The 12,099-nt window shown below is 44.8% G+C and overlaps 1 protein-coding gene across 1 annotated transcript in view; it reads left to right on the top strand.

Annotated features, from left to right (window-relative positions):
- ABCB6 (ATP binding cassette subfamily B member 6 (LAN blood group)) overlaps window positions 1-11,074 on the top strand; it is a 227,452-nt gene extending 216,378 nt beyond the window's left edge. Inside the window, exons 19-20 of the mRNA XM_085650098.1 lie at window positions 4,872-4,940; window positions 7,622-11,074. Coding sequence (XP_085506224.1) covers window positions 4,872-4,940; window positions 7,622-7,775 — 223 coding nt within the window. The 3' untranslated portion in view covers window positions 7,776-11,074. The remainder of the gene's footprint in view (window positions 1-4,871; window positions 4,941-7,621) is intronic.
- Window positions 11,075-12,099: the final 1,025 nt, after the last annotated feature.

The following is a 12,099-nucleotide window of genomic DNA, read 5'->3' as shown; positions in this document are numbered from 1 at the left end:
ATACCATTGCTAAGACAGACATTGCAAGATGTAGTGTCTGGTGTAACTGAACTTTGTACGCTAAAGCTGAACATGTACTCATGAAATCTCCCAGAGCACCCACTACTCTCAAAAGGGAGGTGACCATGGCTTTTATGGGTAAAATCCCATTAGCAAACATTGGCAAAGAAGCCACCTGGTCAACACACATTTGCCAATCATTACTGTGTGGACGTACTAGCCTATCAACAGGTTATAGTTAGCCGAACTGTGTTAAGAACATTGTTCCAAACATTTGCATCATCTGCCCACAAGCTACCGCTTAGGAGACAACAGCTTTACAGTGAGGACATGTGTATCTACAGCCACACATGCTACAAAGAGTAAATGTTACCCTGAAAGCATATGTGCACAGCGTGTACATGCACCCACCCTTCTCCAGGCAATGACAGTACAGTTTTCAATTTTGCACACTTCACTACTTTTACAACTTATGCATGTGTCACACCATGGAAGTCTTACTCTACACTCCACTTTCACTACCCATCCACTTAGGGGAAAACAATATAGGGTGAAGTCGAGGCCCATGCGCATTGCAGTCTAAGAGAGAAGTCACAGCGCACTCAGGGGCATATTTATCAAACGATTTTGTATTCACAAACGCTGCGATTCGCAAATTGCGATTCCTTAAATGCTATGTAACAAGCACCCAAGTTGTGCGATTTCACCTTAAGAAATCGCAAATTACCACCAACTTCAAGTTGGGGGCATATGTATCAAAAACCGTATTTGCGGTTCTCAAATAGCGATTTTTTGAGAATCGCTATTTGAGAATTGCAAAACGGGGTGTATTTAAAAATTCGCACATATTTTGCGAATTCTTAATATTCCTTAATTGCGATTAGCAAAATGCGAAATCGCAATTAAGGAATACCTTCCCATTCATTCCTATGGGCCAGGAGGCCCATAGGAATGAATGGGAAGTCATTCTCCAATTGCGATTTGCAATTTGCTAATCGCAAATTGAGAATAATTTCAAAGGTGCAAGGGTGTCATGATGACACCCTGATGCACCCCTGAAATGAGCATGTGTGCGCATATGGCGCACATACATGCCATAAGGGCATGTATGTGCGCCACATGGCACTTTGAAAAATGCCAAAAAGTGCATTTTTCAAAGAAATCGCAAATTACCACCAACTTGAAGTTGGTGGTAATTTGCGATTTCTTAAGGTGAAATCTCACAACTTGGGTGCTTGTTACATAGCATTTAAGGAATCGCAATTTGCGATTCCTTAAATGCTTCCGCAAAATTAAGGAATCGCAAAATTAGCGATTTCTTAATAATGCGATGCGAAAATGGCTGATGCATCACGTTTTGCAATTTTGTATTCGCAAACACTGTTTTTTTGCGAATCGCAGCGTTTGCGAATACAAAATCGTTTGATACATATGCCCCTTAATGACTTGAAAATTCTTTGAAGAAAAACAATACCTCATGCTCCTGCCATCCCTGAAAAGGCCTAAGCATTCTAAGGTTTTCAGAGCAATGCTTTGAAGAATGAATAGAGGCAGGGGGTGATGGTGTGACCCTTACAAATCGGCGGTCTAAGGTAGGAGTCACAGCACATCCCATGACACGAAATGTCTTCAAAGAAAAACAAGCTGTAATACTCAAGCCCAACACAAGATGGCAATAGTATGCAGAGCTTGAAAGCTACGGCATTATACGCTACAAACAGATGCTTAGACGGCAAGTAACATTCCCCTTATGGAATCTGCAGATTGGGTGAGAAAAGAAGAAAAAGACCTTCAAGACCCCAGAGTCCGATGTGCGCTGCTTTACCTGAAGGGCTGTGGAAGTCTTGATGTCTGCAAGTGTGGTTGTACCTCCGGGACTACTGCCACCATGCTGTGCAACAGATTGCTGCATGCCAAGCTTTCTCTTTGCCTTGCTGCTAATCTGGGGACATAGAGTGGTTCGATGTAGAGTGGCTCGATGTAGAGTGGCTCAATGTAGAGTGGCTCGATGTAGTGTAATTCACGGCGGAAGGGCTTCTGCACGTAGAGGCCTCAGTGATGGGGCGTAAAGCGTGTGAGGCGGGGTGTCTGGATGCAGACTGGCTCCGTGACAGGGCGTCATGCGCAAGGGTAAGAGGGTAATTGTTCGCACTGTAAATGCAACATGCCATCCTCTTATCAAATGTATCAGACCCACACACTAACGTTGGAGCCGCACGAGGAGTAGAAGGGTCTGCATGAGGGGGCGTCTCTGGATAGTGCCCATGTGAAGGATGAACCCATCCTGTATTTGACGAGGTATCCGTGAATCCTAAAGCAGGAATGGAAGAGATCCCGCGCCCCATGACTATTGTAAAAGACAGTTGTAATTGGGGGTTGTGTTTACCAGTAGCAAGATCAATAACCTCGATTTGCCCCTATATCAACTTTATAATATTGACCACCAACATATTGTGAACGCAAACATACATTGGGAGATACAAACGTGCTATTCCTGACCCCACATGTATGTTCCTTGTCCACATTGTAGCATCTATTTGTCTTGATACAAGACCCATTCTAAAGTGTTTCAGCAGAGGACCCCGGTCTCCTGGGGGTACACGCCTTGAAAGCAGTACAAGCCATGGGATGGGATCTGAACGGGTGGCTCCCATTGGACCCCCTCAGATCAATCATTCAGAGGAGAACCCATTCAAAAGTGACCCACCTATCAGCTACTTTATCTGTCTTCTTCGATCATGTCCCTTCTTCACTTGCATGACACGAAGCCCTGCGGTCCGCAGATTGTCATTTCATGTTTGCTAAATGTTCCCTGTATTTTTATGTCCAAGTCAGGCTTGGCCTCTTGGATGAGTGGCATACTGTAGCACCCTATTCAAAATTCCCTACAGTATCATTCTGCCCATTGGGAATCATTGTTTCATCGGCCTCCTCCAGTAGTGCTTTCTGACTTGGCACTACGTCACTGTTTCACTAGTGCCAACACGTCACCTTCTGGCCTCCGCCAGTGTCTTCTCTCACTTGGCTCTACACGTCACGGCTGCCTCAGTGCCTGTATGTCACCACTTGGCCATCGCCAGTGTCTTCTCTCGCTTGGCTCCGCACGTCACTGCTGCCGCAGGGCCTGCATGTCACCTTCTGGCCTCCGCCAGTGTCTTCTCTCACTTGGCTCCGCACGTCACTGCTATCTCAGTGCCTGTATTTCACCGCTTGATCCTCCGACAGTGTCTTCTCGCGCTTGGCTTTACACGTCACTGCTGCAGTCGTATCTGCATTTACCCTCTAGGGCCGGCGCCATGGTGTTCTCTGACTTTGCACTGTTTGTCACTGCTGCACCAGTGTCCCCATGTCACCTCAAGGCCTCTGTAAGTTGTGTTTTCCAACTTGGTACTAGGTGCCACTGCTACAAGAGTGCCCGCATGTCACCTCTTCCTCGCTGTCAGTTTTCTGTCACTGCTGCGCTAGTGTCTGAATGTCACCTCAAGGCCAGCGCCAGTAATTTGGCATTAACTGTCAGTACTACACCAGTGCCAGCATGCACCACCTCTTGGAGCCTCCACTATTCCTGTTCTCCTGCCTTGCCAGTAGGTGTTGCCGTTGCAGCATTAGCTGTGCCTTCCGCCAAAATCTCATCCACTGCTGTACTACTGATTCACCACTAGATGTCACTGCGACACCAGTGAATGTGTACTTCAGGCAAGGCAGGCCCTAATGTCCATCTCTTGAGCTGACGTCAGTGTTACAGCTTTGATCTCCCACCTCATGGCTTCTCTAGGAATGACTTTGGCTGTCCCGGTTCCAGGACAGAAATCATTACCTTCTGGATCCTCTGCCCCGTAATGCACAGCATTTACATCCAACTTCACAGCAGGCTTGATATATTTTGGAAGTCTGCTCAGAAGTCTTCAACTAGAATATGTGTTAGTTATAAGGGTCAGGAACCAGCTTTGTTGTAGAGGGTCTGATGAGGATGGAGGGCAAGTACTCAAAAGGGGACAAGTACTATAAAGGAATGTCAAGTTTCATATATTGCCTAATACTTGTGTTTAAACTGTTTCTAATTTCTCCCAAAGGTAGTGTGCATGCGAAGTGAGGTGCAGGTAGATTAAGAACCAGATATACTAAGATTGTTTCTTTTTATAGTTACAAGCCCTCTGAATCAGAGATTGTGACTGGATGTATCAATTCCAGCTTAAGAGTATTATGAAGGGGCCTGCTTTGGGCGTCCTTTCCAAACACCTTGTGTACTAGATGTATCCGTGACTTCCAGTAGTAAACTATTAAAAAGTTGCCGACCATCAAGTGCAGTCTCTTTTGAGCATCTTTCCCTTTGGGAACTGTGGGAAAAGTTTCTGGGGAATAGACAGTGGTCCAGGGGACCACTTCCAACTCTCAAACAAACTTTTTTTTTAAGAGATTTGTTTTTAAAGTATCTCTGTTTCCTTCAAGGAAGTTGGGGTTTAAAAAAAAACATGGAGATCTGCTGGCCCCTGCAGGCAGGCAACACAATGCACTGATTGTATCAATTCAGAGTGAGTCCCAATTTGCACCCAACCAAATAAATATTACCTGGTTAGGTGGGATTGTGACCCACTGCGATTTGAATGTTATTAACCTACCTATAAGAACATAGGTTGATTCACAGAATGTAATACTGGTTGCAAAAATACTTTTCACAAATTGCGACCTGCATAATGATATATCTGCCCCTAACTGATTTGCCCAGAATGACTCTGTTTTGTGAAGTAGGCAAACAGGATTGAAATTTAGGTCTCCAGGTTCCGCAGCAAGTCAAAAACATATGTGACCAGTTATTTCTTGATATATGCATGTGTGGCTTATGTCGCGGTCTCTCTCTGTCTGTTGCTCAGGTTGTCCACTGTGATCAGTGCCCATCAGATCCTGGTACTGAAGGAAGGTCGCATCGCGGAGCGAGGAAGGTAAGCCCGTGGCTGGTCAAGTCTTCATCATCAAAGTTAGTTTATTTCGGCGTACTGGCCCTTAAAACAGACATATCAAACAGTTAAATGTATTACCTGTTTACACCAATCATATAAATAAAACAGCAAATATAAGATGCATTTAAAATCTTAACCATAAAATTCAATAAAATCTGTAACATAGCAAATATAAGGTGCATTTAAAATCTTAACCATAAAATTCAATAAAATCTGTAACATAGCAAATATAAGGTGCATTTAAAATCTTAACGATAAAATCTAATATAAGCTGTAACGCTGTCCCCTATTAATCTTCTTCCACTCTGAAATCTTTCTCATAATCCACCCAGCGTATAAAAACTTTGCTAAGCTTCAGACGATCACTTTACTGGTATCAGTTCTAACAATTCACAGTGCGATCTAATATTGTTTTACCCCGAGTGACCAGCAAACTGGGAATATCCATGTTTTGCACGGGGGCGCGTAGGATTGACAAAAAAACAACAACTGGGGCACGGTTTCCTTCTCCTGTGTGCAGGCTGGGCATACTTCCACTACCACATTCGAGTTGCACCATTTTGAGCAAAAAATATTTAAAGGGAATATTCCATATCTAAATTTGATGATACAGTTGCCTTGGATCAAAGGGGCTAATTTAATCCATAAAAGGTTCATATAATATCCCAATTTAAAGTCCAAAAAAGCACCCGTGAGTGATTCATGTGGCACTGGGATATATTTGTTATTTCTTTTCCGGAAAGAACCTACCAATACTTATCTGATAGCAAGTTTTTCTAAACTTTTTGTGCCCTCCTCTGGTTATCCCATAACTCGCACAACCCCAGGGAGGCTCGCTTTGAACGATTTTGTTTAAGTCAGATGACCTTTGAAAGCTGTCCAGGGCTTTGACCTCTTCTAGCACCAGCTGATATTCTTATAGTTCTTCGGTACTTCAGAGTCTCCTCCAGAATACCAGCGCTGTGCTTGTGGTGCTTAGCTCCTGGTGAAGGTATTAGTCTTTCACCACTAATAGGGGTAGTGCTTTAGGCACACCTCCTGGTCCAACAAGATTACAATCCGTGAGACAGGTCTATGTCATGGCGCACACACATGATCCATGTTTGCCTATGGCTACAAAATCAGCTTTAGGGATCCAGACATCCGTAGAGTTGTGCCACTCCGGACAGGGGTGCACATCCAGTATCATACGGAGGACGTTTCCGCCCCCTACAGTATGGATGTATAAATATGGTATTTCAATAGTATGAACCCACCCAAAATTCAGCGAAGCGCTGTACAAAGGCAAAGGCAAGCATAATGCCAACAAGTGATCGGAGATGTGGGTGGATTGTTGACGCTTAGTGCAGTTTGATGTAGTGTTCTTTAAGCCTAGTAGTGTTCGTAGCAGCCTTGGGGCTGTCCTGATGGATACGGGGATGTTGTTGAAGATCCTGTATGCTTAAATGGAAAAGGCCTGCTGCTTTGTTCTTCATACTTAGTCTGCAGTCTAATGGTGTCCTAGCTGTTGGTGCACCGAGTACCCCAGAGATGGTCAGCTTTTCTGCAAGATAAGAGGGGGTGCTAGTCGTGAAGGCTTTGTGAATGATACAGCTGATTTCGAAGATGATGCGGGCCAGCAAGGGGAGACATTAGAGTTCCATCAGGATGAGGGTGATGTGATCATATTTCTTCAGACCCTGGATGAGATGTGCTTCATGTGTAGGGAGTCCTCAAGGGTTGTCAGCGTGGAGCCTGAGAGGCGACCATCCAGATGCAAGTGTACGAGAGCCTGAACAGCAGTTCTGACGTCACTTTCTGGAGTAAAGATTAACTTTTTTTTAAAAGGAGAACTGGGTGTTTTTGACAATGTGCTCCTTGGGTAGATTAACCTACCAGGTGACCTCATGGGAGACTAGCCTAGTCCTGAAGTTGATGTCCAGGGTGCATTCAAGTGTTTTGGTATTTGCTGAAAGTTGGGGTTTGAAGCCGTCAAGGTTTATGCTATTGAGCCACGTTTCTACGGCCTCTTATATGTTGTTGTTAGCAAATAACAGGAATTTGGTCTTGGTTGAGCTTCAGGTAGTGCGAAACATCTAGGTCTGGATAAGGTGCATGCAGTGTTTGAGGCTTTGGACGCCTGAAGCAGAGGAAAGTTTACAAGTAGAGATGTGTGTGATTAGCATGTTGGTGACTCTTGATGTTATGTGCGAGCAGTGCACCAAGCGACTCGTGCAGAGGCTGAAGAAGGCAGGTGCCGTGGGGGACAGGTGATCGGGATCTTTTGTGACCTGGAAATACCCATATGAACAAAGGTTTTAAGCAAATCATGAAATGCCTTCTCAATGGAAAGTGTGGGTGAACCATAACTACACGGTGGCTGTCATTTCTGCTACCAACGAAGGGTCTTTGCCAGGTATGGCATGCCGGCTGCACCAGCTCAGCTTTCACAGCACAGCGATGCTGCAACACAAACTTTATGAATGCCACATCTGATCAGGATCACAGCAGCCAGTCTGTGCTGCTGGTACCACATAGCCACCTCAAGGCATGATGGTGGCAGCCATTTTGCTCATACACCAAATGTATTATTGGGTAACCATAGAATAGTTATTGCAGAACACGTATTGTGGCAGAGATTGTTTGACTCCTATCCCTCCTCTCATTCTCCTTTTCTCTTGCAGCCATGATGAGCTCCTGGCTAAGGGTGGACTCTACGCCAAGATGTGGCAAAGCCAGCAGCAGGGCAACGACTCCGCAGACTCCGCATCTGACACAGAGAGCAAAGACCGCAGCTCAGAGAAACTGCAGCCGACAAAGACGAGGCACGAGCCCTGAGCATGCGCCAGGCTAGGAGCGCTTGTGTCCTGTATGGACTGTACAGAGACAGCGGATGCGATTTCATGGACACGCTCCGAGCCCTGAACTCTGATGCCGTACCAGGAGCGTTTTACATTAGGAGTGGGGGTTGGGAAGCTGCACGGTATACTTCACCGGAAACTGATTACTGGTGTGCCAGTCTGCCTGGGAGTTACAAAGATTGTGCCCAGTGAGTGCTACCCAGTCACAGGTTTTAGGTGACTGAGTGTTAGATGCTGGGATTTCTTGGGCCAGCAGAGCGATTTCTTACAGAGAACAGTAGGGGATAATTCAACATACCATATACGGAGGAGGCGGCTGCGTTTCTCAAGCACTTGGGGGTTCCTGGGAGAGGCTTAACAATTTAATCTGCAAGTGGTGTCACTAGTGGTACTGAGGTAACCCTCTCATACAGACTGCAACCGTTGATGATCTTCAATCTTGTGACATCACTAAAGGATATGTTGCGTTTGTGACCTACTACGCTTCACGCAGGCACCCAGGTGGGGAGCGAGATTTCTGCGATTCGTTCAATGGACTCGGGCAGAATATAATTTTGAAAGTGCAGCTGGATGTGTTTATATATATATATATATATATATATATATATATGTATATGTGTTTGTGTATATATGTATGTATTTTCTTCAAAGCAAAGTATCCCTTACAACCACAAGCCATACAGAATAGAGCTTCATATAACAAATTCCGAAAAATACCAAAGCGAATCCATTCTGCCCCAAAAATGATGGAGAAGCTCTGATCAGCACTGGTTTTGAAAAGGGCAGTGCACTTTTATGTTTTTGGGAGCACAACATCTATTTCGGTAGACACACAACTACATTTTTAAAGCCTCAGCTTAAAAGCGTGACATTGTGTTTAAAAAAGAATTAAAATGCTGTGAATCTTGAACGTGTGCAGATGGACCCCACCATCAGATCTCTGAATTAAAAACACTTTCTGTGCTTCAAATTTACAGTCGCTTGAAGGCTTGTATAGGGATCACAAATAATTCTAGGAAATGTTCAGGACAGGTGTTGTGTGGTCAGTCTTCACGAAGAGTTGCAGCTAGTGAGACTCGGAGTCCTGACTGAGCCGAAGACGCCACAGAGAGTTTCAACGGACAGAGGAATGGGCAGGCTCGATGGGTTCAATGGCCATCTTCTGTTCTCAGTATCCCATGGCCCTGGTATAAAGGTAGTTGGTAAATTCTAGCATTTCTGAAGTAAGTGGTAGATCCTCTCCATCCATTTCATCATCATTTAGCACTTCCCAATAAAAAATAAAAAAATGTTTCTCTCACCACCCGCTCTAAATCATGCCAGTGTGTATATTGAAACACTAACCATCTAAGACAATGTATAGAAAATTTAACCTGTAGATATGTTTGGCTACAGGTTATGCTGTGATTTTTGCAAATCTCAGGAAAGCCTCTGATAAGCTATTATGCCTGGTTCACAAATCTCTTTCAGGAAAGAGCCCTGCCATCTCCATAGCAAACTTCGCCAGTATCGTCCCAACTTTGAGATCTAAAGACCAGCATCTGCTCTGCCCCGTTGCATCCGCACAGTCAAATACGGGGGTATTTCTTTCTCCTAACTTGGCCCCCACCACTGGAACAAACTTCCACAGCACATTCGCAGCTGCTTCAAAACACTTCTAAAAACCTGGCTTTTCTAATTTCTCTACTACTCCCTCCCCCCTTACTTGGTATGTGCTCCAGCACCGCGATACACCAGCGGGAGGGATTCGATGCGCTATATCAAGCTCTTTTAACATAACATTACATTTCCTTCTTATGTTTTAATGAAGTTCACTTTGGGTAATCAATGGTGTGGCTGCAGTCAAAACCGCGTCTTTGAATGTAGATGAATTGTCATCCATGCAGAGTTTGTCTTTTTAACATAATTTCGTTGATGTTGTTCAAGAGATTTTGTTGTAGGCAGCAACCCTTGTTAGAGGATGCTCGTGAAGCCCCAGGCGTCGCTAACATAGAGGGTGACAATCTGTCGGGGTCTGCCACTCTAGTGTTCCAGGGGTTATTTATTTAGCACATTTATAAAGCGCCTGGTTACACTCAGCCAGTGTGTCCCCGTGCTGTTACTGGGGGCACTATGGGATTGTATAAGATTCGATCGTCTTCCAGTAAAACCCGGACACATTCTAGGACGAGAATGGAGGACTATGCACACGGGACATTGCAGTAGTGTGGGATGTACCGTGTTCCTTCAAGGACCTGCTTCCTCCTCCCCTCTGCCTCAGTCCGACTCAGCAGAGAAGTAGGTCCAGGGCTATAATAACACAGGGTTTACACCTTCCCTCAACCTTATTCCCTCAACATCATCTTATTTGCTTCTGGCGGACCAGGGAACGGAAAGGAGTACAAAGTACAGAAAGTAAACGGGGCTCTTCAATTCCTCTCTACTTCTGCTTCGGCAGCTTCCTTCCTGACCCAAACCCAGGAGAGCAAGGGCAGTGCCAGTGGTACCCAGGGGCAAGCCAAGGGCAGCAGCATCATATTCCTCTAGTTGACATCTGTGCCCTCATGTGGAATGGGAAGAAACCGAGCAGAGTGGGAGGGAGGCCACAGATCGATAATGAAAGTTATGCTGATAGCGCCAGCTAGGAGCCTCCGATCCTCGTTATGAGTTTCCTGGAAGGTGGCTGGGAGGTTCACCAATAACTCTGGGAGTGGAGAAAACCCGGGACATCACAAGTGGAAGCCGAGGGTGCCCTCAGAAATGAGGATTTAACACAGGAATCGGTAATTCGGGGTTTGACTGCACAGGTAAGTCAACATTCCCCACTCCCCTGATTTTTCACCAGCCAAAATCTTTGTGTGAAAATAAACAGATCTGTGGAAACACCGGGCGTCTCATAATTCCACTGGGGCCGGTAACTACAGTTACTGGCCCCATCCGTATTAAGAGGCCACTCGTAATGAGGGCCTTAGTGGTGACATCTGGAAGTGGGGTGTATCTCACCCGTCTGTCATTCACAGGAAGCGGGGGAGGTGTCTTCGACATCTCATAACACGCTGGTTTCAATACTCCTTTCTCCTTCTCTGGGATCCACCAAAGCTCTAAAAGCGGTCAGGTCCAGTGATCCCAAAAAGTGAAGTCGCTCACTATACATTCGTGCAGAAGACGAAGGGAAATAAGACCTCATCATTAATATGGGGCATGACGTGCACAGGTTTTTATATGGTTTTATATATTTGTTGTGGGTTTTATTCATTTGTATTGGCTAACATAAATAAAGTCATTTGGTTTTCCATCCACAGTGTTCGTAGTTTTTGATACCATTGCATGACTTTGGACACGCTAACCAGGCTTCCAAGAATGCATGTGTCTGTAGTTTTTGATACCATTGTATGACTTAGGACACGCTAACCAGTCTTCCACAAATGCATGTGTCTGTAGTTTTTGATACCAGTGTATGACTTTGGACACGCTAACTAGTCTTCCACAAATGCATGTGTCTGTAGTTTTTGAAACCTTTGTATGACTATGGACACGCTAACCAGTCTTCCAAGAATGCATGTGTCTGTAGTTTTTGATACCAGTGTATGACTTTGGACATGCTAACCAGTCTTCCACGAATGCATGTGTCTGTAGTTTTTGATACCGTTGTATGACTTTGGACATGCTAACCAGGCTTCCAAGAATGCATGTGTCTGTAGTTTTTGATACCAGTGTATGACTTTGGACATGCTAACCAGTCTTCCACGAATGCATGTGTCTGTAGTTTTTGATACCAGTGTATGACTTTGGACATGCTAACCAGTCTTCCACGAATGCATGTGTCTGTAGTTTTTGATACCGTTGTATGACTTTGGACATGCTAACCAGGTTTCCAAGAATGCATGTGTCTGTAGTTTTTGATACCGTTGTATGACTATGGACACGCTAACCAGGCTTCCAAGAATGCATGTGTCTGTAGTTTTTGATACCGTTGTATGACTATGGACACGCTAACCAGTCTTCCACGAATGCATGTGTCTGTAGTTTTTGATACCAGTATATGACTTTGGGCACGCTAACTAGTCTTCCGTGAATGTATGTGTCTGTAGTTCTTTATACCATTTTCTGATTTTAGACACACTAATTTGTCTTCCAAGAAAGTACGTGTTTGTAGTTTTTGATACCATTGTATGACTTTGGACATACTAACCAGTATTCCACGAATGTATGTGTCTGTAATCAGAGGGAGAACTTTCTTGCCAACAGCATGTATGCAGCTGGTGATGAAGTGAGTGTTGGACCATTAATGTTTCCCGCGTGGTATACAGGCATTTCCCCCA

The sequence above is a fragment of the Triturus cristatus genome, chromosome 3_2 (assembly GCF_964204655.1).
Source record: "Triturus cristatus chromosome 3_2, aTriCri1.1, whole genome shotgun sequence".
In the NCBI taxonomy this organism is placed as follows: Eukaryota; Metazoa; Chordata; class Amphibia; order Caudata; family Salamandridae; genus Triturus; species Triturus cristatus.
This window is presented reverse-complemented; position numbering and strand designations above follow the sequence as displayed.